Source organism: Penicillium crustosum (assembly GCF_028827405.1).
Source record: "Penicillium crustosum strain IBT 35664 chromosome Unknown utg000003l_segment0_segment0, whole genome shotgun sequence".
NCBI lineage: Eukaryota > Fungi > Ascomycota > Eurotiomycetes > Eurotiales > Aspergillaceae > Penicillium > Penicillium crustosum.
In genome coordinates, this window is record NW_026623124.1 from 4,582,141 (window position 1) to 4,610,029 (window position 27,889).

General features: G+C 47.8%; 11 protein-coding genes across 11 annotated transcripts; 6 read left to right on the top strand and 5 right to left on the bottom strand.

Moving 5' to 3' along the window:
* Positions 1-36: 36 nt before the first annotated feature.
* N7487_008815 (putative progesterone binding protein) lies at positions 37-581 on the bottom strand (the record flags this gene model as incomplete). Its single annotated transcript, XM_056876545.1, has 3 exons — positions 37-215; positions 278-373; positions 476-581. 3 exons carry the CDS (start codon positions 579-581, stop codon positions 37-39), a joined length of 381 nt encoding a protein of 126 aa, XP_056728733.1.
* A 579-nt stretch (positions 582-1,160) lies between these two features.
* Positions 1,161-1,421, top strand: N7487_008816 (uncharacterized protein; the record flags this gene model as incomplete). Its single annotated transcript, XM_056876546.1, has 1 exon — positions 1,161-1,421. The coding sequence occupies one exon, from the start codon at positions 1,161-1,163 to the stop codon at positions 1,419-1,421; it is 261 nt and encodes an 86-aa protein (XP_056728734.1).
* A 688-nt stretch (positions 1,422-2,109) lies between these two features.
* On the top strand, positions 2,110-4,600 carry N7487_008817 (putative general amino acid permease (Agp2); the record flags this gene model as incomplete). The annotated part of the gene is made up of 5 exons (XM_056876547.1): positions 2,110-2,450; positions 2,898-2,926; positions 3,144-3,366; positions 3,422-4,157; positions 4,220-4,600. The coding sequence occupies 5 exons, from the start codon at positions 2,110-2,112 to the stop codon at positions 4,598-4,600; spliced, it is 1,710 nt and encodes a 569-aa protein (XP_056728735.1).
* Positions 4,601-5,033: 433 nt separating this feature from the next.
* N7487_008818 (uncharacterized protein) lies at positions 5,034-5,630 on the bottom strand (the record flags this gene model as incomplete). The annotated part of the gene is made up of 1 exon (XM_056876548.1): positions 5,034-5,630. One exon carries the CDS (start codon positions 5,628-5,630, stop codon positions 5,034-5,036), a length of 597 nt encoding a protein of 198 aa, XP_056728736.1.
* Positions 5,631-6,072: 442 nt separating this feature from the next.
* N7487_008819 (putative JmjC domain protein) lies at positions 6,073-7,108 on the bottom strand (the record flags this gene model as incomplete). Its single annotated transcript, XM_056876549.1, has 2 exons — positions 6,073-6,093; positions 6,146-7,108. The coding sequence occupies 2 exons, from the start codon at positions 7,106-7,108 to the stop codon at positions 6,073-6,075; spliced, it is 984 nt and encodes a 327-aa protein (XP_056728737.1).
* A 681-nt stretch (positions 7,109-7,789) lies between these two features.
* On the top strand, positions 7,790-9,756 carry N7487_008820 (flavin-containing monooxygenase; the record flags this gene model as incomplete). Its single annotated transcript, XM_056876550.1, has 3 exons — positions 7,790-8,010; positions 8,066-9,460; positions 9,510-9,756. The coding sequence occupies 3 exons, from the start codon at positions 7,790-7,792 to the stop codon at positions 9,754-9,756; spliced, it is 1,863 nt and encodes a 620-aa protein (XP_056728738.1).
* A 283-nt stretch (positions 9,757-10,039) lies between these two features.
* Positions 10,040-12,706, top strand: N7487_008821 (transcription factor domain-containing protein; the record flags this gene model as incomplete). The annotated part of the gene is made up of 7 exons (XM_056876551.1): positions 10,040-10,194; positions 10,363-10,439; positions 10,528-10,573; positions 10,627-11,266; positions 11,353-11,367; positions 11,428-11,679; positions 11,741-12,706. 7 exons carry the CDS (start codon positions 10,040-10,042, stop codon positions 12,704-12,706), a joined length of 2,151 nt encoding a protein of 716 aa, XP_056728739.1.
* A 789-nt stretch (positions 12,707-13,495) lies between these two features.
* On the top strand, positions 13,496-14,602 carry N7487_008822 (casein kinase II subunit beta; the record flags this gene model as incomplete). The annotated part of the gene is made up of 1 exon (XM_056876552.1): positions 13,496-14,602. One exon carries the CDS (start codon positions 13,496-13,498, stop codon positions 14,600-14,602), a length of 1,107 nt encoding a protein of 368 aa, XP_056728740.1.
* A 5,616-nt stretch (positions 14,603-20,218) lies between these two features.
* N7487_008823 (bZIP transcription factor) lies at positions 20,219-21,206 on the bottom strand (the record flags this gene model as incomplete). Its single annotated transcript, XM_056876553.1, has 3 exons — positions 20,219-20,350; positions 20,423-20,982; positions 21,044-21,206. The coding sequence occupies 3 exons, from the start codon at positions 21,204-21,206 to the stop codon at positions 20,219-20,221; spliced, it is 855 nt and encodes a 284-aa protein (XP_056728741.1).
* A 2,252-nt stretch (positions 21,207-23,458) lies between these two features.
* On the top strand, positions 23,459-23,638 carry N7487_008824 (uncharacterized protein; the record flags this gene model as incomplete). Its single annotated transcript, XM_056876554.1, has 1 exon — positions 23,459-23,638. One exon carries the CDS (start codon positions 23,459-23,461, stop codon positions 23,636-23,638), a length of 180 nt encoding a protein of 59 aa, XP_056728742.1.
* Positions 23,639-25,962: 2,324 nt separating this feature from the next.
* Positions 25,963-27,846, bottom strand: N7487_008825 (branched-chain amino acid aminotransferase, cytosolic; the record flags this gene model as incomplete). Its single annotated transcript, XM_056876555.1, has 5 exons — positions 25,963-26,139; positions 26,197-26,895; positions 26,946-27,243; positions 27,300-27,631; positions 27,773-27,846. The coding sequence occupies 5 exons, from the start codon at positions 27,844-27,846 to the stop codon at positions 26,127-26,129; spliced, it is 1,416 nt and encodes a 471-aa protein (XP_056728743.1). The 3' UTR covers positions 25,963-26,126.
* Between the last annotated feature and the right edge of the window lie 43 nt (positions 27,847-27,889).

A 27,889-nucleotide genomic window follows, 5' to 3' on the forward strand; every position in this document is an offset into this window, starting at 1 on the left:
CCATGTGAAGGCTGTTTCTCTATAGTGATGTAGCCCTTAGGTGTTCTTAGCGCCTTCGACCTTGCCGACAATGTTATACCGCTTGCTGAAGAAAGTATACCACTCATCCAAGACAGTCTTTTCCTTGTCCGGGAGGTCATACCACTCAGGTACACAGTCTTCGGGCTTCAGGGAGGATGAGGCAAGAGCACGGGAGGCATCCTTGCCGGCAAAGACTAGGAGAAGACAACAGTCAGTGTGATTGTTCATTCTAATTTTGATACAGTGCTGTACTCACCCCGATATGAACCCGAGGCACCATAAGCGGAATTCCGGCTCACATCAAAGACGACACCCTTGATGGCGACCAGAGTCGGGCGGTTAGGATCGGTACCTGTTGTGTAGTAAAAATTAGCAATGATCCTTGGGCTAGGCGCATTGGAAATGGGGAAATGGGGAAAGAATCCATGAGGGGTGCACGGATGAACTCTCATACCATCGCATTTGGCCAATTCCTCGACGGAAATGGGGTCGTCCTTGGGCGGGTCGAGCTCGACTGGCACCTTGGGTGTGAAACGCTTAGACTCGTCTTGTTCGACCATTGTGATTGTTGGAGGTGAAGTTGAGGGGGAAAAACATCTTGGGGTTTGGCGGGGTTTCCCGAGGTCGGTAGCCGCTTCAAAGCTGCTTACTATCGGCTGTCTGATTGATCGTTCTACTTTAGCATACTCCATTTTTATTTTTATTTCTACCTATGTATAGGTCTATATTTGATTTGCTTTTCTATACACTACAGCTGGATTTATCCTTAACTTAGCTTAATATTTCTATATATATATAATAGTCCCTCGGTTACTGTAATATATTCCTCTAGGTTTGACCCAATCGTGGAATGTACATTGGTGATAAGACCGTGATGGATTACTTATTCGGGCAGATTGATACCTACCTATATAAATATACAGTTTCTCTCTTTTTGCCCCAATCTAGTTAGCCCTGTAGCCTTGTGGAATATGAGTGCTGATATGGGGGAATACCAATGACGTCAAGATATACCTCAGGTGCACCTGACCTTGGAAGAGTTTCCAAAACGTCCAAGTCAACTGTTACACTTGCCTTTTTTTTTTAAAAAAAAAAACACAAATCTCACGAAGTACCACAATAAAATACTATTCTTTGAGATGTCGTTCTCCGACACGCATCCACATCCAAGTTCTGCTACCGAACATCATGCGCATGCGCATCCAGACCCGGATCAACGCCGGACCTCCACGGACTCTGATGTGATCCACCACCTTTATTTTGAGGATAACGATGGCTTCTTTCCACCAAGTTGGATCGGAAAAGTCTCACAACACAGACCCTCGACAGAAAACTCAGGTGGCAACAACTTCGAGGGCACTAAAGACACTAGCACTAGTGCCTACAAGGAAAGAACATGAACATAGTGGAAGGTGGTGTTTTAATCACAGTTTTGATCACAGGAATTCATGTTCAATGTAAAGTCAGCTGTACTTAGTATATTCAGAATTGGGGCTCGATTTACTCTCACAATAGTTTTGAAGTTGTCTTGCAGGTGAAAACCTCCATTCTCCTTGGACCTCGGCAATTATTTCTCTCCACACGGGATAGTCGCAGGGACTACGGAGTATTATTATTAATATTATTTCCTTGAACACCCCGAAAATACTTTGCCAGTGCTTTCTGACATTGTCAGTTAGACCGTGTGATCCCTGCAATCAATGACCTCTTGATTTGGAGCCTCTTATGCAGATCAAAGCATTTAACTCAATGGGCACAAAAGAGTGATCAGCCCCAGTCTTCCCCCTCCTTCCCCCTAGCAGGAGGGCCCTGGAGGGGCCATGTGGGGATAAAAACGATGAACATCACCGGCCGCGTTACTCTCTGATTTAGTTCTACGCCTATTGCCGTCCAGACCCAAGATTTTGTCGATTCCCACTAAAGCGAAACAGGAAAATACTACCCAGCTAGGAAAAAAAAAAAAAAAATCTCTCATTCCTTGTCGGCTTTCTCTTCTCTGCATTTCTTTTTTAAAAATCTCGATCTGCACCCCTTTGCGCATTTATTTATGCTATTGCTTCGCTCTTTCCTGGAAATACAGTGACCAAGATGTCACATTCTCCTAACTCGGGGTATGGCTTTCATACCTCAATGACCGCCGCCATACAGAGCGCAGAGCCCACCCGTCTCTCTGATCCCGAATCGAAACCCGCGAAGATGAATAAAGAGATAGAAGTCACCGAGAAGGACTCATCCAACGCCAATCGCGCGCCATCGCTCGATAGCGGATCAATGGAATCTACATACGACCATACCCATCGCAAGCTCAAGCCTCGTCATGTACAATTGATTGGAATTGGAGGAACAATTGGCACAGCCTTATACGTTCAGATCGGATCTGGATTGCGGACCAGTGGTCCTGCCAGTTTGTTTATTGGATTCAGTCTTTGGTTAGTATTTTCCTTGATATGTTGTTTTGTTGACTTTATTGGGTTCTCGACCTGGGTTGTCCCGACTTTGCTACTTTGGACAGCATCAATGTGTGCGGTAAGTAGATGGACGTGCCAGAAATGCAAAAAGAAATCCGCCAATGGATCAAGAAAAACAACAGGCAAAGCAAAGAATAAGGAACTATACGACCAAACACAGCATCAAGAAACATGATTCAAAGTCTGCCTCCACAATTTCGGATCTCCAAGGATGTAGGACGCTGTTAGACCAGGCACTTCCATGCCAAACAGATGTATGAATCGACCAAAGCACCATTAGCCTTACTTCTGCCCATGCATCTGCCGAAAGCCAGTCGGACACCCAAGAACCCAACCCAGTCCATAACGCCCTTGCTTGCTTCTTGCCTATATCCCATTGAAGATTCGCACTCTCATACTGTTCTCTAGGAGTTGTGTGATTTTGATCATCACCGTCTGTACGAACACCCCTATGCTTCACAAGCCCTTTGCATCTTTCCCACCAGCAGCATTCCTCCGTGTTTGAACCCGTATCCCATAGGATCCCAAATGCACCAACAGTTCAGCTTCTTGCCCTAACATCGACCGATCGCCCAATTGCTGCAACATTCCTCTCGTCTTATTTTCCCATCTGGATGCGTAGTATGACAACCCAACTTACGTTTTATTTTCTAGGCTTGGCTGAAATGGTCACGTACCTGCCTATCTCCTCACCATTCATCCGATTCGCCGGCCGCTACGTCGATGAAGCTTTAGGCGTTGCCGCTGGGTACAACTTCTTTATTTTCGAGGCGGCCCTGGTGCCTTTCGAGATTGTCGCCGTCAGCTTGATCATTAAATACTGGACCGATGTGATTCCTGTCGCAGCCATGAACGTGGTTATTATTGTACTCTATGGGTTTGTCGTCTTCTGTGACCTGCGCACGAGATCTTGACTAATAAACGAGAAACAGAATACTGAATCTCTTTGCTGTGAAATGGTACGGCGAAGCAGAGTTCTGGCTCTCACTGGGAAAGGTCTTGTTAAGTATAGGCCTGATCCTTTACACATTCATCGTCATGCTAGGCGGCAATCCGCTCGGCGATCGTTTTGGTTTCCGCTACTGGAACGAACCAGGTGCCTTCAACGAGTATTACAAGACAGGTGATACCGGCAAGTTCCTCGGTGTCCTCGCGGCTGTCATCACGGCCAGTTTCACCATCGCCGGTCCCGACTATGTTTCCATGGCTGCTGGTGAGACTATGAACCCGCGCAAGGTCCTGCCTAAGGCCTTCAACGGTGTCTTTTACCGTCTCACGGCATTCTTCGTTCTGGGTGTTCTCTGCGTCGGAATTCTGGTCCCGTACAACGATAAGACCATGGCCGATGCTTTCGACAATGGCAAGCCCGGTGCTGCTGCCTCTCCCTATGTCATCTCGATGGATCGCCTGAAGATCCCCATCCTGCCAGACATCGTCAACGCTGTCATTCTCACCGCTTCCTTCAGCGCGGGTAACAGTTACATGTACTGTGCCAGTCGCAGTCTGTACGGTCTAGCACTTGAGGGCAAAGCTCCAAAGTTATTTACCAAGTGCACCAAAAACGGTGTTCCCATCTACTGTGTCGGTGTCGTGCTTGCCATTGGCCTATTGAGTTTCTTGCAGGTATCCAACGGTGCATCAGTCGTGCTAAACTGGTTTGTCAATTTGGTATGAGTCCTCACACCAGTCCCAATTTCTTTCCCGTGCATCCGACTAATCCCAAAATCCAGGTCACCGCCTCCCAGCTCATCAATTTCTCCGTCATCACTTTCACCTTCATCCGCTTCAAGAAAGCTCTCGCGGCCCAGGGCATTGCCCGGGAAACCTTGCCATACCGCAGCTGGTTCCAGCCATACATCGCCTACTTCGCTTTCGTCTGCACCACAACCATGGCATTCGTCGGTGGTTACACCGTCTTCCTTCCCGGAAATTGGTCCATCCCAACATTCCTCTTCTCCTACACTATGATCGGCGTCTTCCCGGTTATTTACTTCGGGTGGAAATTCTTCCACCGGACCAAGTTCCTCAAGCCCGAGGAGGTTGATCTGGTCACTGGTGTCCCTGAAATCGAGGAGTACACCAGAGACTTTGTTATCATACCACCGAAGTGAGTGCACCCTCTCACCTAGTTACGATTCGGTGCTAACAAATGCCCATAGGACTGTCGTACACAAGTGGTGCCAAATTATCTTTGAATAAGACTTTCATGGGTCTCATCACTACTTTGGATAACTGGGATTTACCTATGAGTAGAACACGCCGAAGGAATTCATTTAGCAGTGTTTTATTGGTTTATCTCTACTCTAGACTTAGATTGCATATGTTTATGATATGATACCCAATACAGTTATTGGAAAATGCTTTTTTTTTGTTTTTTGAAAGAATAGCCGCGATTATTAGTCGTATTTGACATCAACGACATGTAACAACGCCTTTTATTATACATATATTCAATATCAACATACAGCGAACAGTATGAAGTCTCATTCCCCATCCCCCCGTTCAATACACAAAGCCAAGTCAAGCTCTCCACGATGTATGTTCTTATTCCGACCCTCCCTCGGCCTTCTCCTTAGCCCTCAAAGCCTCCAACCGCTTTTGATTCCGCTTCCCGAGGACGCGCAGGGTGTTACTCTTCTCAATCTCCGTCATCTGTTGCCAGTTCCCAATCTGTGACAATGTCCCATCGACGTTAACAACCATCGGACCCAGATGATCCAATTTTACCTCCGTCCCGCCTCCACTCATGTCGAGTTTAATGCCACCGTCGCCTTGTTGGTTTGCGATGGGGTTTGAGGGGTCACTGGCGGGGAGGTAGAGGTGCTTCTTGGGTTCTTGTTCTTGGGTCTCTTGGTTTGTGGCGTCTGCGTTTTGGGTGATGGGGGTTGAAGATGCAGCGGCTGCGGAGTCGGAGTTCGAGCTTGAGTCACACATTGTGCGTGTTTGGCGTGTGCAGTCTGATGTTTTGAAGGTGGTCGTGCACTGCGGGAAGAGGATGCTGTAGAGCCGGGTGTTTGGTGCTTGGGTTGCCGCGTTTAGGGATGTTAAGGTAGTAGTACCAGCTGAGATTGAGGCGCGCACGAAAGGATTGACGGATAGGTGGAGGAGAGCGGCGCGGTAGACTGTGCGCGATACTTGCATGGTTCGGGGTTTGTGGGAGGTTAGGTGGGCTTGGTGGAGGGAGGAAAATAAGGATTGCGGAGATGGGTCCGGTTTCTAGATTCCACACTTCCCTGGTTATCACTGGCTATACATACAAAAATCGTCTTCATAAGCCACAACACCAATAATGGGGGAAAATATCTAAGAAAAGAACATCTATAAAGAATATCCGAGGAGAAATCTAAAAATACAACCAAAAAAGACTACTCAAAAAGACGTCACCGACTATGGTCTGACTAGTCCAAGAAAGATCCTGCCTGGGAGACTCCCCAGCCTTTCCAAGCATATAGCCCCCGATTTTCTGTCTTCCCTCAACCAGTCGCAGAGAGTATGCAAATTGGATCCAAGCTAGGGCAGGCCGACCGAGCATCGGATTTTACGTGCGGACATACCGCATTGATATAGGCGTGTGGATGTCAACCTATCGAAACCACCAGTTGACCTGCAAGGACATCAGCAACAGACAAAAACCCTCCCAAAAGAAACATACTCACCGAAGCTGTAACACCCCCACCAACACCCTTAATACTATGCCACCATCCCTTAGGAATGAACAAGCCATCACCGGCACCAAGACACGCTTCAAATCCAACCCCAGCATCCGAACCAGCAGACACCGGAGTCCCCCAAACCATCTCATCTAACAACGCCCTCTCCCTCCCCTGCATCATCTCCTCTCCCCGGAAAGCCGCTGCCTCCCGACTCCCACTCTTCCCCAGCTGCCCCCTCACAGCCCCAAACACAGCCTGCCCATCCGCCGGTGCAAGCAGTCGCACAACCTTCTCCCCAGCCAGCTGGACAAACAAGTTCGGGTTCGGATCGCGGTGGAGCGGCGTATAAGTAGGCGGGTGGCCAATCCAGACATTCGTATCATATACATCACCCTTGCCCGCGCGCGCCACGAGCTCCGGTGTCGGGAAATCTTCTCGAAGCACGGGAGGGAGGTCCAGGAGCTGGCATTGTGCTAGGTAGAGCCGCGTTGATTGGGAAGTGGTCTCGGCCGTGCGCATCCAGTCGAGGAAGAGCGTGAGCGGCGCGTGGAATTGCCGGAAACTATGTGTTTCTGTTGTCCCACCGCCAGATCCAGATCCAGATTCAGCATTCGATGTAGATTCTGTGAGTTCCAGTGGGACGAACGCATCGGCGCCATGTTTCTGGAGATATTCCACGTTCAGGCTTGCAACGGGGTTCGGCGTTGACTCGGGGCGCGCGCGTTTGAACCATTGTTTCCGGGCGGGGAGGTCTTGGAAGGTAGAGCGTGGGAGGATTGCCGGTTTTTCGGGGAGGAAGCATTGCTGCCGGAAGGTGTCCAGGGTGGCATTTTCGAGGATGTTTAGAGGTCGGTATTGAGAGGGTGAAGAAGCGGAAAAGCTTCGGACGCTTGAGTGGGGGTTATAATAAAGAAATGGACGAGAGAGTCGCGTCCCGACTCGGATTGACCATGGCTTGAGCTTCATCCAGATCGACGTGGGAGGTGGAGGAGAGATATTAAAGATCGGACCTCGGGAGAGCCGAGAAAGTGGATCTCCGCGATAAACCTTCAAAGGCTGGAAAGCCATTCTTTATCGATCTATCTAGTGGCCATCAAAGGTTATACATGAAAAGTCTACATCAAGGATTCGTATAAGGCTAAAGAGACATCCAAAAAGAACATCGGAAAATATGCAAGGCCGCATAAGCGGTTGACTATTCTTGTAATCATCAGCTGAAAGGAAAAAGCTTATATAGACTAGATTTATAGACTTATAGATCTTGAACCTGTACAAATCGACTGACCAATACCTAACGCTGCCACTAAGATTTCCGGTAGGACAAGATTTCCAATGGGGATCATTTCTTCAAATCAGTGAAAATGATCCAATGACAAGCCAGATAGGGAGTCGATCACAATAAAGATGCATGAAACCGATGAGGGCCGAGGTCAATATTTTAAATATGCACCCCCGCAACTGCGAAGGAACTGTGGACTCTTGCATGTCGAAAAAACTCGGTCAATTTAATCCATGTGACCCGCTATTTTATAGCCAAAATACTCTCTCCCATTTTGTGCCACGTTAGGTGTCTACATTACCATTTCACTCTTGTCCTCCCACGTTCCACAGTTACTGGATTGCCTGTAATTGGTGTTCACTTGCAACATGCCTTCTTCCATCGCCCGAATTCATAAGCGCCACGTCTACAGCAAAGATGCGCACACTTACTACCCGGTCCTCATAGTAGGTGCCGGAGAGTCCGGGGTGGCCATGGGCTGCCGTCTCAAAGAGGTCCTAGGAACGGACCAATTCCGAATATTCGACCGTCAGTCCGGTATTGGGGGTACCTGGTGGATCAATAGATACCCGGGAATTGCTTGCGACATGTAGGTAATCCAAGTCTAGTGTTCATTTACTGAATAACTAACCCAGAAGGTAAAGACCAGCGGCACTCTACTCCTTTTCGTTTGCTCAGAAAAAGGACTGGTCCACACTGAATCCATCTGGTCCAGAAATTGCACAGTATATGGCAGATGTCTGCGAGAGATATCAAATTGTGGACAAGATTCAGTTGAATACCGATGTCAAGGAACTTAGATGGATCGAGGACGACGAAGAATGGGAGGTTACACTCTCGCACCTTGTCCCTGGAACCGGTGATTTAGCTCAGCACGAACGAGACCGAATCGCAGCCCAGGATGGCCATCACAAGATATATGTCAAGACAGAAATTGTGCGAGCCAAGGTGGTCGTCAGTGGTGTTGGCGGCCTGGTAGAACCTAAGACATGGCCGAAGGACATCCCAGGTATTGAAGACTTCGAAGGTGAGATCATGCATACAGCTCGCTGGAATGACCAGATTGATTTGAAGGACAAGAATGTCATCATGGTTGGATCCGGCTGCAGCGCCGCGCAGGTAGTGCCCGAGCTGGCCAAGCCAGATGCCAACGTTCGATCCATTACCCAACTCATGCGAACTCCTCCGTGGGTCCAGCCTGATACAATCCCTCCTGCATATCTCCCCTTGTACGAGAAATGGTCACCTAGACTGATGACTCACGTCCCTGGACTGGCGTCGTTCATGCGAGGCGTTGTTTTCTTCATGTTAGAGAAAACTTTCTACGATATGTTCGCGGACACGGCATGGGGCCGAAGAGTGCGACCGCAGCGGGAAAAGCAGTTCTTGGACCACATGCGCCAACATGCGCCGGAGGAATACCACGAGATCTTGACGCCGAATTACAGCCTAGGCTGCAAGAGACGGATCATCGACGGCACCTGGTATCGCAGCCTCAATGCCCCAAATGTGGAGCTGACTACCCAGCCTCTGACAAAGGTCAATGCGAAGAGCGTGACTCTTGGTCTGGGTCACCACTACCCACCCCACAAGTCTAAAGATGCGGTTGAGGTTAGGGAGGTTCCCGCTGATGTGATCATCATGGCCAACGGATTCGAAACCAACCAATGGCTGCACCCACTGAAGGTGATTGGCAGGGAAGGCAAGGATCTGGAAAAGGTCTGGGCGGAACGTGGAGGCGCGCAGGCATACCAGGGCATAGCAATGGATTCTTTCCCGAACTTCTTTATGCTTTTCGGTCCGAATACGGCAACGGGGCATACCAGTGTTATTTTCGCAACGGAGAATGCGGTAAACTACTCGTTGAAATTCATCAAGCCGATCTTAAATGGTCATGTCAGCTCGTATGAAGTCACGGAGGATGCTGAGCGTGAATGGACTCGGCAGGTGCAGGATGCGCTTCAGAAGAGTGTGTTCCGTCGTGGTACTTGCTCTAGCTGGTATATCACTGCTGATGGTTGGAATTCAACCACATACCCGTAGGTTTCTCGCTTACTAGTTTCTATTTGTTACTGACATAGTATTCAGATTTACTCAGATTCACTACTGGCTGCGTTGCACGTTCCCCGTGTGGCGGCATTGGAGTGCGAAACTGACGAGAAAGGGTCGGGTTTTGCGAGGTCTTCGGAAAGTTCTCCAGGGTTCTGTTGTCCTTGGGCTCATCGCAGGCTTTGGATTCCTGCGCCAAAATCCTCAGAAGAAGGCTCAGTTGGTGCAGTCATTGCTGGCTGGGAAAGAGTGGCTGGTCTCAGCGGGTTGGCAATTGAGGCGTTGATACCTTTTCATTTGGGTTTATTTGGGCCTTATATGTCTTGGAATTGATGAATATCTCCAAAGGAAGATATTTATACACAATTAACAACTTTATGATCCCTTGTACACCAGTATATTATGATATTTTCCAAGCATAAATACGCCCCGAGGCCCAATGGCTGGCCGGGTAATCCGATGAGTAAGCTGAATCTGGGGAAACCCCGCGAGAGAGGAATTTCTCCGCACTTCAATCGCTGGTATCTCTCTCCAGCTGCTCATTGAGTCGCTTCAATATTGTGCAGGCCATGGCTTCAGAGTCTCCTCATGTGGAAATGTCACCGCCGCAAACGGATCCCCGTGATCAGTCCATCGGTGCGTCTGATTCCAACAAGAGAAAGGCGGAACAAGGCAACGGAACGCAGGCGCGCACAAAGCGGAATCGCTACATCTCCATTGCATGGTATGATATGGCCTGACCCGGCACTTTTTTTCTTTTCCGCTACCTCGGTCACTTCAACTCCCAGTCTTACGACTGGTCGGATATGCTGTTTGCATTCAAAGTCATACGATTCTGCCTTCTCCTTCGGTACATTTGTTGGTAGACCTGAACTAACCATGGAATTTCCAGCAATGAATGCAAGCGCCGCAAGATCAAGTGCAATGGCCAGATGCCTTGTCAACGGTGCGGCCACCTGAATTTAGAATGTAAGTCTCTCTTAACTCTCTTGCTGGCTCGCAGCTCTTGTGTCCAAGCTATTCAATCCTCGGTTTCGGGCGCTGACCCACTCGCCAGGCCGCTATGCGCCTAATTGTTGTAATAACAACTTCAAAGACTCGGAGTAAGTCATGGAATAAAAATCCGTCTAGCATTTAGTACTGATAAGCGGGCCAGTGAGTTCCGGTCAATAACAGACCAGATCACAACTTTACAAGACCAAGTCAACAGCTTGTTCACCAATCTCAATGACCTTCGCACCCAGAGATCAACCTTTGATTCACCAGGGTTTGAGCACCTCTCTCGCGACGGGTCTCAACCGGTCTACACTCCAATTCAAGCTGGGCTAGCGAAGCCACGAGCCCGCCACCCACGCTTCCATGGTCCAACAAGCTCGGCCTTCAACTTTGACGTGGCCAAATCTAGCTTGCAAAATATGGGTATCACACCGGCGGAAGATGGAATCCCAGATGACTTGACCACCGCACATGTTTCTCCATCAGGCTCACCTCCTCCTCATCTGGGACAGGTTCTTCAAACTACACACCCTACCAAGGATCCAATATGGACAATCTCGCGTGAAGAGGCAATGCGTCTTTGTAAGGTTTACGAGGAAGAGATTGGGATCATGTATCCTGTCGTAGATATCGCCAAGATTATCAGCCAGGCTAATCTGCTCTACACATTCATAGAGGCTGCTACCAGGACAGGCTTTGCACAACGGGGGTTTCCAGGCTCCGATGGTCTTCATGACGAAAGCTCTATTATTTTGAAATTGATTCTCGCCACCACGCTGGTCGTGGAGGGGGCGGTCAAAGTGAACTTGGGCACCGGCTCTACTTGGATGTCAAGCCATTTGTAGAATCGAAGTTGTGGGAGCCTCATACCATCAAAACTATTCAGCTCTTTGCTATTGTGGTAAGTCCACGCCTCTTCAAAAGCCGCAGTCAACAAGTCTAACTCTGTTTCCCACTCCAGGCCACATACCACTACCATACAGATGATGATGCCATGGCTTATCGGCTTATTGGATTAGCGGCACGGATGTGCTTAGAGATGGGATTGCATCGTCGGGATGCTTTGGTGAAGTCATTCCCAGTCGAGCAGCAGTGGAACGAGATCACTCGGCTATTCTGGTCAGTCTACAGCTTGGACAGACGATGGAGTTTAGGAACGGGGTTACCTTTTGTGATTCAAGACGAGGATATTGATCCGAACTTACCAGAGCCTGTAAGCCTCCATACCTCTCACTACACAGTTACCTTTCTCAACTAACGTGTGAAAATTATAGGATGCATCGCTGCCTTACTTGCGCTGCATGGTCCTATATAACCGGATCAGCTCTAAGATCTGGTACTCTGGTTTGGGCTCTGAAGGCACCACGGATATCCGTCGTGATGAGATTGGATATTTGGATTATCAAATCCTCCAGTGGTACAAGCAAGTTCCAGACGAGCTCAAGTTCTATCCCGTCGATTCCCCCAAAAACGGCGAAAACGTGAGCAGAGGCATGAGGCGACTCAGGGTTCTCTTGTACCTACGGATGAACCAGCTGCGCATCCTGATCTATCGCCCCGTGCTCCATTCTGCTGCCAGTATTTCTGAAGATCGAGGCCATGCCCAGACCGTTGTGGAGGTAGCCAAAGACTCGGTCCGTGTCCTCACTCGGCTGAACCAGATGTCCGATATCTACCGGACCCAGCAAATAACGTTCAACTATTTCCTGGTTGCTGCATTGGCAGTGTTGTTCCTAGCAGTGTCCCATGCCCCGGTCGACTTCAACCGACAGGTCCGTGATGAATTCTACATGGCGCTCGACCTGGTCAACGGGTTTAGTACTAAGTCCTACGTCTCCAAGCGGTTGTGGAAGACAATCAAAGGTTTACGCAAGATCGGGGAGAAACTTGGCGTTCTCGCCCGTCCTTTGGGACCGGACTCAAGTGATGCTCATTCAAGCGCTGCGGTAGCCATGGCTGGACTTGCGGGACATCCAATCCAGGACCTGTCTATGTACGGGTCCATAAACGGTGGGAACGAACTTGGAAATAGTCCTCTCAATGGACTCCAAATGAGTCAAGAGTTGACAAATCTGTTTGAGGCTGTTGGTGCATTTGGTAATTTCATGCCTAACACTTCCAGTGATGGTATCAGTGGCTTCGTTGGGCCGGATGGGGAAATCCAGAACACTGGTGAAGGTTTATCGGGGGTTTTGGGTGATGAGGGAGAGTTCGCTCGAGTGATTCGGGACTTGTTTTGATATTTTAGTCAATACCCCTTGATAGGTTAGCTAGGTAGTAACAAACCCAGTGTAAAGTTAGTTAGCTGAGTCTTAATATGAATATCAATGACCCTTCCATATCCAGCCTCCAGGGCTATATCCCCCACGTCAGCTGGCACGTGACTACTGCCACCCAGACAAATCGAAATCTGCCAGCATTAACTTCACTTTTGCCATCGTGGAAAACAACAGACATACAAGAGCTGTCACAATACGTGAATAGCCCTTGAAGGCCTCTCTCCCTCTTCAACTGCCCACCGCCCCCGCCAACCGAACGGGCCTAACCCGATTCGACCAACACACCCAACCTCCAGGCTCGAGTCACCAATATTAATCTCCGACTATCTTTGAGATCTGGTAAGTGATCTGATAAATTGCAATATGAAGACCATAAGAAACTGATAAGATATTGGTGGGGTTCAGCTTTAGATCCAACCTCTTCCCGTTGATCGCACAATCTCCCCCTCTCCCGCACATTGCCATGAACGTCTAGCTTTTCGACCCCTCCATCAACTTCAAGATCTCCTACGATTATACTCGAACTCTTTCATTCTCACTCTCCTATCTCCTATACCCTTTCCCCCACGATCCAGCTCCTCCGCGTGACGAAATCACTTCGTCTTCGCCAATATCCCCGAAAACCTCACCCCCCAGCTCGGCAACGTGTCGAGAGAGACAGGTTCGGCGTTGGCCGACGGCCTCGACAGGCTGGATTTGAGTCAACTGTCTGAATCGACCCTATCGTCATCTGTGTCCGCCTCGTTCGACATGTCATCCTCGGAAGGAGCGCCGGAGTCCTGGATTTCCTCGTTTTGTTCGTTGATGGGCCATGAGTTTTTCGCAGAGGTGTCGGAGGACTTCATCGAGGATGACTTCAATTTGACTGGTCTCCAGTCGGCGGTGCCGATGTACAAGGAGGCGCTGGAGATGATCCTGGATGTGGAGCCAGAGGATGACGAGGAAGAGGAGGAGGAAGAGGAGGAGGAGGAAGATGAAGACGATGCGCTTGGCGATCAACCTGCATACAGAAGAGCAGGCGACCGGCGACACGCCCGGGTCGCAAGCGATCTGAGTGTGATTGAGAGCTCCGCCGAGCTCCTGTATGGGTTGATCCACCAACGGTATATCACCTCGCGGCCCGGCATCCAACAAATGCTCGAAAAGTACGAGATGCAGCATTTCGGCACCTGTCCGCGAGTCAACTGCAACGGATGCAAAGTTCTCCCCGTAGGCCGATCCGACACGCCTGGCCAGGAAACGGTTAAGCTTTTCTGCCCCGGCTGCATGGATATTTATACACCCCCAAACAGCCGTTTCCACTCCGTCGACGGCGCATTCTTCGGTACAACGTTCGGATGTCTGTTCTTTATGACATTCCCAGATCTGGATATCGGGCCCCGCCTGGATGCGGCATTATCAATGATGTCCCCACGGGGCGCATCAACGCAGTCTCGCAATGGCTCCCTGACACGCACCCCGGCAGGTCGTCAGGCACAGTCTCCCACACCTGAAAACCAGCCGCTAGAAATCAACGGCGTCCGGACAGCCAACCTCTGCCCGGGACTCGGCAAGGGCAAGATCTATGACCCCAGAATCTATGGCTTCAAGGTCTCCGAGGTCTCGCGTGTCGGCCCGCGTATGAAATGGCTGCGCATGAAACCCAGAAACGTCGTCGAGCTTGACGAGGCGTGGAATCACGAGCACGGGATTTCTCCGCAAGACGCACGCGACGATAAGGACGGCGATACTGAGATGAACCCCGAACAATCGCAAGATGCTGCCATTGCGAACCGCAAGAAAGCCCCGATGCGGCGCCGGCGACAAAACCTTGGCGCTTTAGTCTCCACAGATCCGATGGACGTGCACGGTAGATGAAACGATTAAAAAAAAACTTGCATTCGTGGTTGTTTCCAAGATTTGAGTCTACCGTATCAGAGGAGGATCTGTGCCATGCCCTTGACTGTGGAATTATTGGCCCAGGAATTGATGACGATGATGACAGATGTTTGAGCTTGGTTTACTCGCTGCTTTGAATGGGATTCTTTTTTTTTTCTTCTAATCTATTGGGCTTTTATTCTGTCTGCGCGCATCTTCCCTGGCCTTCTTCCATGATCCTCTTGTTTCGATTACCAGGATCGATTTGTCCCCATTCATTGTTTTATTCTTCCTATTTTTTGTCCGTAGACTCAGCACATTACTTTTTTTTGAATGGAACGTGATAGTAGTACACATTGCTTACCATACTATCTTTGTCCCCGCTTCACACTTTCCATAGGTCTCAGATGGGCCAGCATTTAAGGGCCCACCTAGGCACCTCCACACATCAAAAGGCAAATCACCATTAGAACAACAGAGCCTCAGGTACGGGGTACCCAATTCACTACTGATCTGCAAAAAAAAGGCTGAGCCCCCGCCATCTATGAGGCTCCAACTGCAGATGAACGTTGCCCAACAACCTCGTATACACCGGCGTCCCCGACGCAACCCTATTTGATTTGTAATTACTCCGTACTCTATACAAACTCAAACATTCCAAATCCGATACAGCAAGTCCACGAGTCCATTCATGCGTTAGCGTACTCGTCGCTTCCCATGCAAGACCTTGACACATCGGCGACGCCGATGTCAAGGATGTACCATGCCCGTGCCACCTATGACAACAGTCTCGTATTAGGCCGCGTCGTGCCTTATTCCATGCTTCCGCACTTATCAATCTGATTTGTGATAATCACTCATAATTTATCATCCAAAAAAAGTACGGGGAGTATAATTTATAATCCAAATCGGTACTTACTACATAAAGAAATCCGCATTAAGTCTAGTGCTCCGGACTGGCGGACTGGCGGAACGGCGGGTAAGCGGTCCACCTGGGAATCCCATTGGGGATTTAGCGTATCTGCGTATAACGGTTAGCGTATATGTATATGCATGCCCACCCTGGTCAATTATTGGGGTTGGGCGCGTAAACAATAAATTCAACTTGGTTCCTCCTATGAAAATGCTGAGATAGTGGTGTAACGCTGGAACTGTCACATGGGGCATATGTATGGAGTACATATGGCATAGGCCAAGGGCGGTTCTTTGATGGTGACGCGTGTGATTTCCAAGGATTGGTGCCGTCGATGAGCTGTTATAGTGGGTCTTGGCTAATGAGTGCATTGTTTGCGTTAGTTTTCTTTAGTTTTCTTTAGTTTTGTTTTGGGTTTTGGGTTGATAGTTGGTTGAATGAGGGCGGTTGTATATTGCCACGCTCCTCTCTTCTTCGTTTTCTTTTTTTGTTAAACACCTAGTGGTTTCAGCTGCTGGGTTTTGCTGGAGGTTTCTTCTTCATGAGCCTCCAGCGCTTAGTTCCTTGCACCAGTGCATACCAACCTCCACCGGTCATATATAGGGTTGCTATATTAGTTTCTCAAACAATGTTTTATCACTTTCCGGCCAGTCCATGTGATTATCCTTTTTCCTATAAATCTATCTCTGTGAGAATACGAGACTATATACAGATCCGTGAAAGAATAGTGAGATCCTTAACTTTAATGTCCCTGCATAATCTTATATCTTGGCATTGGATAATATGCTTTGACAGTCAGCCTGAAAATGTGTTGATTATCATTATCCTAATATGCTAGATCCATTGTATCAAACGGGGAATGGGGAGAGTATTTGCTTACTATGGTCCTGGTATAGACGATATGTGGGTGCTGCGTCTTGTTTGGCTGCCTCCCTCAAGCCCTAATAGATTAAGAATAATAACCCTACTCAACCATTACTCCTGGTTATATAGACTTTCTTTGTTTTAATATACCAGCATCTCGGGATAGACCTGATTTTGGGCAGATTACGCTCTCGGATAGCACGGTCCTAAGACCAACATCCTGGTGCGTCACATTATTCTGATTTCAGAAACCCGGGAAACTAAGAACAAGGGGACATCTACCGAGCCCTGGGACAATTTACGCGGCAGCTAGAAAGAATCCAGAGCAAACAAACGGGTGTGGTATAGCACTCGAAATATTCTAATTGACGAGGCGGTCGACCCAGTGCTATTATGTTTGGTACTCCGTATTATTACACCGGGCTAGCCTTTACAGTATACAATTATCCGGGAGCGATGTTAATATCAAAGTCAAAGGATGGCCCAGGAAAGGGAACGGAATATGAATTCTTCGGGGGACTTCAATCCGACATTCCATCATCTGTGGTCTGTGGTCTACGAAAGTGAACTCCTGACAACACGACTAGAGCAGCTTTCCCTTCCCCAATCAAGTTATATTAACCGAGTTCTTTTTTTCAGCTTCTAAAATTACGATTTTAATGGGCATTTAGAGCAACGTGGGCAAATTGAGAGCAGACTAGACATAGTACCTGCCCGCTTTCAACCCACAATATAAAACGCCCTCCGGGCCTCCGGTGGGGGCCATTGAAGCCAGAATTTAGAGATAATAAAAATAATAACTAAAATGGTATGAAAGTAAGAGCAAAACAAGCCTTTGCTTACAATACGGAGAGCTTATCTAGGCTTGGAAGAACTGTAAATAAGAATATTATTATTTTAGTCCAAACATGTCAAGTAAACATTATTCACGCACGTTCTCCCTTTGCCCGGGAAGAACCCGAGCCTAAATCATCAATCCTCCAATGAATACTCCGTTGCCTCAAATATCCATAATTGGAGGCTCATATGGTACATCGACAAAACAGTATGCATGCCTAATTAGTGCCACGCACTGCGAAACATGCATGGTAATTATTACCCCAGAACAATATTGGACAATCTGGACCAGCCCCCAAAAGAAAAAGCCAAAAGCCGAAATCCAGCCAGACTTCCACCGAGCTCGACCGACTATGCATGTCCATCCTAAACTAGTTATTATCTATAAGATGTTACTCTGGATTAAGACACTAAACGAACCATGTATGCATATGCCCTCGTCGCATTGGTTTCCCCATTTGTCAAGGTTAAAATAATTCACCCAACAAAGAACTTCAGACTTGAAAACTAAGAGACCTCCTGTTCCCAATACTGCGGTCTCCCGTGCTGACTGCGGCCAGCCCCGCTGCAGAATGTGGAGTTTGACGGCGCATATCCCTTGAGGCGCCCTATGGGTCTGGAAAGCGATAGGCTCACTCGTTGATTATTGAGCATAAATTATCATCATTTTTTTTAACAGGATTCACATTCAGCTTCTTGGCTTGTCACATCTGTAGTGGATAACTCTGGGAACTTTGTTCCGTTGTACTTTTTCAGTTGCATATTCCTGTTTTTTTTTCGTTTGTTTTATCTATATGGAGTTGTTATCGGACTGGGGTTTCCTTGTAATAGTATATTTGTATGTGTGCTTTAGATATACGTATATCCCCCGCCCTCTATTCGGAGTACGGAGCACGGAGTACCGGGGTAACTATTCTCAACAAGCATTCCTAAAATTGTCAATGAACATGGAAGAAGGCCGGGAGATCCTTTGTTTTTTTTTTTTGTTTTTTTTTCCTATTCTCCTTTTTCTTATTCGGGCTTTTCCACTTCCAGGTCAAATTTCCTCGGCAATATTGACCGAGTTGACCTTTTGGCTTCTGTAGATAAGGTTGGGGACAATGCGGGTGAATCACTGCAACATGCAACATGCAACGTGCAGAGAGGGGAACTTGGAACTTGGAATTTGGAATTTGGAATAGGGTGATATTCATTTATTAGTATAAAGCACCTTCCTTTTTGGCCAATGCCAACGGTCCTCTTTTATATATTTGGATCCACCCTCAGGGATGGGGGATAGGCGGGAACGCTGCAGACCAGAGCCGCCAACCCTGATAAGAAGATGCCGCCCCCAAGCTAAGCTAGGATAGGAAAAAGAAGGTTATTGGCTGGCTTCGAGTGGCAGGCATTTAACCCTTTAGCCTCTGGCCCCTCAACTCCCATGTGGGTTGAACGGGAATAAAAACGAACTAAATTAAAGCTGTTGATTTTCCATCTTTTCAGCCCCAAACCTCAAGTGACTAGTAAAAGAGTAGACTAGTAGACTAGTATACCGTTACCGGCGAATATCTTGAGCCATTAATTTTTATTTTTATTTTTATTTTTATTTTTCGCATCATAGTATGATCTGAGATTTTCCCTGTGTTATTGCATATGGCCGTGCTACCGGACCTGGATAGCAATCATTGGAGGAGTCAAAGACGGGCTATACCTCCGAGACCGTTGGAACCCGGATGTAAACTGTCCCTTCTAGCCGGGCGAAACATCGCCAATCCGAAGTGGATGCGAGTGTTGGGAAACGCCAGAGTAGGCATGTTTTGCTTGGCCCCAGTTTTTAGTCTTGAGGGGACCTTGGTTAATGTGCTGTCCTTAGCCAAAGTACAAATGCTTGAAATGAGGGGGGGGAGGGAACCGAAGAGTTGAGGCGCAGCACAATACTCGGACCACCTCCGTACCTCTGCGTATATAGTATACTATGTAACCAGGACAGTGGATTGGATGGGGCGGAGGATATTGCAGATTACGGATTGCAGATTGCATCATCTGATGGATTTCATTGGAATTTCGGGTCCATCTGGAAGGTAGCAATTTCCAAATCCTTTCAAAGCAAATTTGAGTGGCTGTTTTAGTCGAACTGGGCCAATATGTCGGGAATAAAGAAGTGATTGCGTGGGGAGCGGGTATTGTCTCTTTCTGCAGGGATCGGGATTTTTCCCAGTAGACTGGTCCTTAGTTGACGATTATTGGACCTCGGTGAGTTCGAGACTTGTCTCTCGAGTCATGTATGAACTAGAACTTGTCCGCTTTAAGAAACTGGTCTGTGGTTTTACCATTTTTGAACTGTGTTTCACTAGTTAGGGCTATCAAACTGGGGAACATCAAAGAATACATGGTACGAAGTACGACGTACGTCAATCACCGTTGAGACCTCTGGAACCGGAGAGGGATAGGGCGTAAAATGTTTCTGGCTAAGCTGAAATTGAAAATCCCGCACGGAGGTTTGGGGGCCGTGGAGTTATGCAAGTTAAGTTGAGGGTTTGGACCAATCACTATAAGAATGTTCCCAGGTTATAACATTCTATATATTGTTGAGAGGTTATCAAATTCGCCATCTGTACTCTGTAGATCTGCATTTAATCAAAACAGAGAGAAAACAGACCCCAAAAAAAAGAAAGCATAAAAAACGAAAGAACAGAAAAGAAAACAATTCAACGTGGCTCCCTAGCTCACCCCTGTTCCCTTTTAACTCCACGCCAAAAAAAAAAATCAAAAAGAAAAATCAACACCAGTTAGCATGCAACTATCTCATCACACGTAGGGAAAAAAAGGCTAACACAAATAACAAAAGAACCAAAAAAAAAACAATAAATAAATAAATAAATCGAGAGTGGAGAGCTCGGATGAAGGCAACAGGAAAAAAAAACAAAAACGTGGCGGATGGATTCGAGTCCGACGTTCGGGGTCAAGGAGCCTGAGGCGGAAACACCCGCTCGGCCTGTCGCGCCCCCGATCCCCCGATCGCCTTATGGCCGTAGATCGTACTCATAATGCATCCGAGGTGAGCATGGGGCTGATTCCGGTGTGAGCGGGAATGTGAAAATAGATGCCTCTGGTGACGTTGATGGTCGGTCCTCGTAGTATGCAAGTGTTGGCATCTGGAAAAAAACAAAACACAGACAGATATTAGCTGACTGGTCAGATGAGTAGGTTCAGCGAGGGAAATGTACCGGAAGCGCAGAAGGCTGGTGTTGAGAATGGGACTGCGCCTGGGCTTGCTGTTGGCACAGATCGATCCCGGCCATGGTTGCATAGCTCATGCTGAATGGACTGATAAGGTCTTCATCATAGGCCAGTTTGCGAGCCTGCATAGATGGGAGCATGGGGACCAGCGAAGGGGCGGGCTCGCCATACTCGGGTTGGTAGGCGATTTCGCTGTAGGTGCTGGGTGCGGCGTGGTAGATGGGAGACTGGGAGTAGACGGACTGCCGGTAGGTGTCATATGATGACATAGATGGGTAGGAGAAGACTGGTGGGGGTGATGCAGAGAGCTGGCGAGTACATTGCTGGGCGAACATTGTTTGACGGTCCTCGGGGGAACAGTAGTCGTACGAGGCAGATCGGTCTGACTGCGAGTGAGGCTTGACATCTGTGGGTTTGGAGGATCGCTGCTTTGTTCGAGTCTTCGGGGATGGTTTCGGAGACACCGGCTCTGCGTGTGATTGTTCAGGTGAAGCAGAAGTTGCAGCCCGTCTCTCGAGATCCTCCAAGCGGCGCTTCAGTTTCTTGCCTGTTGGGTTGCGCCGAGTCAGAAAATGGATGAGACTCTGGGATTTTGTCTTTTTACTTACGATAGTTGCGCTGGGCGATACGGTTTTGAATGCGGCGACGCTCTGCGAGATCAGAGATCTTGGTCCAGTCCTCGTTTGGGTTGGCGTTGGGACTGAATGCGCTGCTGTTGCTGTGACTACCACGAGAGCCTGAACGGCCATCATACGATGGAGAGCGATTCATGGTAAGAGAGGTAAAAGCTAAGAGCAGAGACAAAAGATAAAGTACAGAATAGAGCGTAGAGAATAGTGAATGGTGAATAATATAGTATAGTAGATGTAGAAGTGTAGAAGGTGAAAGTGGAGGGATGTGATAACGGGGCTATGAGGCTAAAGACCCGAGGCCAAGTGGATGCCAGTATATTTATATATAAGAATAAGAGGACTCTCTTAAGGCTCCCCATTGATCAGCTGGAATTGGTTTTTGGGGCCTTGCAGCTAAGCCCCGTCGCGATAACCAGCTCAGTCCGTGCTCGAATACCATTAGACTCGACCTGCCATGTGCACAAAGTCCCGGTTATTATTTTATTATATTATTGTTTTTTTGGAATTTTAATTAATTTGCTCAGGGATCCACGTTCAGCCTCTGGTAATACTGCAAAATTAACACTCTTTGGGATTTATGAAACCCCCCTCTAATTACTCTAATAGCCTATCAATCTACTAAAATACTTAAAACACCTCAACACGTTGAAACACTTGAAAAATACCCACCTATACAGGGCTAAACCAAAACCATTCAAACTATTAAAACTATTTAAACCATTAAAACCACAAAAACTCCTAAGACACCGACAGACCGGTCAGTTGCGGACCGGGGGGATCTTAGATCTAACATGTAGCACCAACGTTGTACGGCGTATGATCCAAATCCAAGACGGTAGGATGGATTATTGGAGTTGGGCCGGGACACGCTAACCAGACGTTCGCTTGGAGGGTGATCCTCATTCGACCTGACTGGCCCGAGACACGATATGTCCAAGGATGAAACGGGCTGCGTGGATTTTGGGGTTACACCTTGCTTTTTACTTTCTTCCTCTCTATATTCTCACGTGGGTTGCTCCAATGTGCACGGTCATTACCACGTTTTTTTGGTTTTTGTTTTTTTTTAATCTTCATCTTGGCAACGGACTAAGGGGATAAAGATCTGACTCTTTGGCGGATCTTGAGGATTATTCCAGTATTGGGGTATTGGAGAGTTTTTAGCATGATATTCAGGACTATAGACAAGGAAACTGAAAAAAAAAAAAGTTCATTTTTTCTCTGGCGAGTCTAGGCGTCCTGGAAAGTTGGGCCTGTATCGCCTACTCCATACAAAATGCTCTTTAACCGCAATTGGGTCGCTCGTATACATTGATTCACCCCTATGCCTGTACTGGAATAGAGCCACTTTCCTTCAGTAACATTTCTATAATTAATGCCATTTTGCTTTTCTTGGCGGATTTTCTTTTCTTTTCTTTTTTATTTTATTGTAGTTATTGTAACCATTATTATGCTCTGTAATGATCTCATTGACGCGCTTCCACTGGTTGCCTGATTGGCGGCATCGCGAATACCAATCTAGGCATATGATGCGCAATAAATCCGTACTCTCCGTACTCCGTCTCCGTACTCCGTACTCCGTAGTTAGGAATTAGGAATTAGGGATTAGGAATTAGGAAATAAGGTCCACTGTTTACTAGTCTATTTCTAGTCCCCGGAGATACGCTCAGACCCAGATGTTTGACTCCGACAAAAAAAAATATGGACATTAATCGTAGCCCAGACAAGTGGTTTTAGAGGGCGGGGGAGAGGGAAATCCACAAAAGAAAAAAGAGGCTCTTTTTCAGGTAAGACAACTAGGCTATGAATAGGTAGCCTTGCAGGGTCTCTCCACCAATCCGGGTCGGAGTTAATAGCAGGAATGTAGTGCGTATTAGGAACCAACTCCGCCAGGTGCGTGCCCCGAAAGTGCTCGTCATAGCCTCCCTATATAGGGCTGAGCAGGACACCTTCTTATTCCTGATCGAGTAATGTCGGAGGGGCATCCCATGACCTCAATGACACGCTCAATGAGCACAACAGCTCAGGTACCCGGTACATACTTGTCTTCACCGCTAATGCTGTCCATGCCTCCAGCTGGAATTCTAACCTTTGCACAGCCATCCTAGTGGAAACTCTTCCTCCTGCAGGGATTATGGCCACTCACATACCATGGTTGTCCCCGGATGCTTGGATGGGTTGCATTTTGAGCCTTCTAGTAACCATCTAGAAGAATGTTCCTGGCGGTGGACTACCATGCAGCCCCCGTCCTTGCTGTGTCCGGGATGCACCCCCCATGGCACACGCATTTCTGCAGAATGCCTTGTTTTTTTTCCTCCATTGTGTTTTACTTGCCTTCTTTTATTTTTTATTTTATTTATTTTGGGGAAGTTTACTGTGACTCAAGGAATATCAATGACGGCAATCTCCGAGCCTCTTGCGTCGTCCCGGCACGTTGTCGTTCTCGCATTGGATGGTTACACGAAACGTGAAATGGACCGAATGCAAAAGTCCATCCAAGCGCACCTACTGGGCGCGCCAACTTCATCCGACTTTACTTCAAATGGATTAGCCAAGGTCGGGGACGTCAGATAAGGCGTCCAGTGCTGAAGCTGGACACGATCAAACAACACTCCGAATGTGAGTCCATGGCAACTTCAAAACAAACATGGTTAAAATTTCCAGTTCATTGCTACTCTTCCAAGGTTGTCTCAAGTCAACCCCCCCCAAAAAAAAGAACATCGGCACTTAACGACTCCCAAGTTTGCGTTTTACTATATTTGTCTTGTACAGGTCAACAATAAGTCCGGATGAGGGGAATCATAGACTCTTGTCGGGGGTATCCCAAGATAAGAAGCTGACCAGTTCCCCTCTAAGCCACATACTCATCTCCACGCCCGGTTATTTCCCGCAATGCAATAGATTCACAAAGGTCTTCATTGCAACCCACCCGAATATGCCGAGCAATAAATTTAGCCTATGAGATCAAACAACCCTCCATTGTTATCCATGCGGGACATTCTGAAACGCATGTTGTGTCCCGCTGTGATTCTAACTTTTCCCCAATACGTAGCTGAAGAGCGTACAGACTGAGCCTGAAACCTTCTCAAGTACGGAGAAAGCCGACCCGACTGTTCTTTTTCTACTTTCGCTCTCGCTTCACTTATCGCGTCTGAGTTTAGCCTCATTCCACGTGGCCCACGTGCTGCATGTCGCCTAATTTACCTTGTTTTCGGTCAAGTTACATCTGGATATTTACCGTTGGTCTAGGCTGTATTGCTGCGATGTGACCTATTCACCCAGACTATCGATTGGAGAGGGTCACTAAACCCTTGGGGCTAGATTGGCTTGTATGGTTCTATCTCTAGGACTTGTCCTCGGGTAACATGTCAGGGGAAGTCAACATGGAATTTTTCAAGAAACAGGCGGAGTCATCGGTACGGGTGGCTGACACTCGTCAGCACTGTGTTTATACAGGATCAAAGCTGGAAGGTCTGACTAACCTGTCTGCAACTTTATGTGCTTGGATGTATCAAATCTTATGGATTGGCAGGTGTCTTTGTATTGTCTGTGCTTGATGCTGAATCTGATGGTTGACCTTGGACGGAGGTTACATCTATCGCTGCAGGAGGATGATTCCGGGTCCTATTCGAGCTATTGGCTTTAATGAAATAATCTTAGGCAACTTTTCTCTAAAGAATGGCTTAGAAACTTTTTAGTGTCTCGGAGCAAAAGAAAATCCCGTAAAAAAATACTGTGCTTCACCGTTTAGTATTTGACCACCGTGGGTTTAGCTACCAATTCTGGTAGTCACTGTCCTACATGAAAAGGAACCCAATCTACATGATTTGCTAAATGCACCCCCTAAATAGACTTTTCTTGAGCAAGACATGTAAATAAACCATAAAAGACCGAAATTTCCCAAGTAGTAACTGTAACTTGTGAGATGGGCTGAGAACCGACGATATGTCAACGGAACAGACTACGACGTTGTGTCTAGATTGTTCGTTGATCGATAGGTTTGGCGAATCAAGGGCCAAGTTCTATCAGTTGAGTGGGTCGTGTTGATCTTGGGAGTATATCATTTATGCCATCTACAGCGCCTTTTCTTCCACCATAATCTGAACTGTACTTTAACTAACCCTACCAACAAATTCTCTGTCGCCTTTTCTTCTTCACATGGTTCATAGGTAATATGTTTTTCTTCTGTCTTGGGAAATTAGCTATTGATGTTTACGTTATATAAACAAGCCCCACAATAATATGTAACGACATTCCAGTAGCGATATTGAAGATATATAGTTTAGTCCCATTGAAAATTATGTAAATACTAGTAACTTCCAACGATAGAGCCCATGCCGTCATTATATGTGCCGAGTTCTTTACTATCTCCTCGCAATAGGATGTTTCATATCTGCAATGATAACATACAAACCTATCAAATAATGCGTCGAATAGAGTGAAGTCTTACCTAGATAATAGGAGTATAGGAGGCTATCATAAAGCGGGGAAATAGATAATCAGCAAGCAAACCACCGCCCCGAAAGCTGTTTCGTCTTTACTAGCCTCTGAATAGCTTAGTGGGTCCTGGTTACTCCAAGATTTTCTCCTTAATCAGTGTCTAAGGAGCATTCTATTGAGCTGGCGTGGAAATGGACCCCGGCCCAATTACGAAGTCCACCGCGTGTTGCTACTACGACTTGGGATGGGCCAATGGAGTTAAAATGACTAGATAAGACCTTACCTAGGTAGATGTCTCTAGCAACTGCAATTTGACACCCCTACAACATGTGACGGTACTCGGAGGATACACTGGAAGGTGATTCCCTTTCAATATCTTTACAAGATCGTGGACTCAACGAAAAACCGAAAATAGTAAAGATCAGAAAAGCTCTCTATATAAAGAACCAAGCTCCCGATGAATATGTAAAAGACGCGCGCTGCTGCTCGGTAGCCTCGGTACCTCAAATATTCAAACAAATGCAAAATTAACCAAGAAAATATACCCTAAGGACTTTTGAAAGCCTCTATGGCCATACCACAAAGCCTGGGTGCAGAAGCCCTTTTATCTGACATTTCTGTCTTAGATAGTGACACTGATATATTGTTAGTATATTGTCATCCGGGTTCAACAAAGACTAGGGCCAACTTACCTCCAAGGGTTCTTCTCGTCACCGTATTGGATACCCTCGATCCAGTTCTTCATCTGGAGAGCAATCTCACCAGCCTCCTCATCCTCCTTCAAACCACACTGAACCATCTTGCCTCTGTAACTGATGTTACGAACAGGGCTGACGATGGCAGCAGTGCCTGCGCCGAAAACTTCGATCATGCGGCCCTCCTCAGATGCCTCGGCAACCTCAGACATGCGAATCTTGCGCTCGGAAATGTTCCAGCCGTTGGGACCGAGTCGCTCACGGGCGAGAGTCAGAACGGAGTCACGAGTGACACCCTCCAAAATTGTACCGTCAAGAGGAGCAGTGATAAGCTCCTTCTGTCCGGTCTCCTTGTTCTTCAAAGCAATGAAAAGGTTCATAGTGCCGACCTCGGTGACATATTCCTCCTCGCCAAAGAGCCACAGGTTCTGCTGGAAGCCACGGGATGCGGCCTCGAGTTGAGGCAGAATGCAGGGAGCATAGTTGGCTCCAAGCTTCTTGTCACCAACACCACCGGGCCAGGCGCGGACGGCGTAATCAGTGGCCTCCAGAGAGATGGCCTTGAAGCCAGTTGGGTAGTAAGGACCAACGGGGCTGGCAATAACATACAGGAGAGCGGATCCTGGTGGGCCGACGCCCAGGGTCTTCTGGGTACCAATCATGGTAGGGCGCAGGTACAAGGAGTAGCCACGAGCACTATGGAGGTTAGTAATGATGTCCATTTGGTATACACAAGATGTGCTCACTCCGGGATGAATCGACTGTCGAGCTTCACGAATTCTCCAATGATCTTCGTCAGTTCGTCACCGTCCACGGTAGGAAGAGCAATACGCGCAGAAGACTTGTTCAGGCGTTCCATGTTCTTGTTGGGGCGGAACAGACGGATGCCGCCGGTACTGTCCTTGTACGCCTTCATGCCCTCGAAACATTCGAATGCATAGTGGAACACACAAGTTGCAGGATCCAAGCTGAGGTTCTGGTAGGGGACAATGCGAGGTGCGTGCCATCCGTCGGTAGCCGTCCACTCCACGGAGAGCATGTGATCTACAATTGCTTCTGGTTAGTGGTTGAAACCCAATAAAGCGCAGAGATTCACTTACCCGTGAAGTACTTGCCAAAGACAAGATCCTTGGAGTCCATTGGCTCCTTGGGGGTAGTGGTCTTGGTGATGGTCAATTTCGAAGCATCAAGACCTGGGAGCTGGGAGGCGGCCGCCGTGGAGGCGCTGAAAGCTCTCTGCCATGTCCGGCTGGCGGCAATGTTCTGTGACGAGAGGACGCGGGGCATTGCAAGCCCGGTCAGTGCCTGTCGGCGAGCCAATTGGTGAAGCGACTTCATGACTGTGGTGATGTTAGGAACGATCCAAGGGCCAGCCAAGGGTATAGAGAGTGGAGAGTGTGTCAATTGAGTCACTGGAAGAATTATAAACGTACTGAAATCGAGGAATTCAATGTGGGTTTATATCACAAGTAGAAAGATGACTCCGCACCAGAACTGCAGTATCTCTGCGGAGCTCGACAACAACTCCGATGACTCGGAGGCCCCCAGATGGGAAATTCTGCCACCGCCCTACAGATACAGAATGCCGCTGCCATATTGGCCAATCAGCGCCTGCAAATTAGAGTTGTCCGCCGACTTCGGCTGCATTCGGCTCTCTGCGGTTTGTGTCGGTTGAGCTGAATTGAGTCAC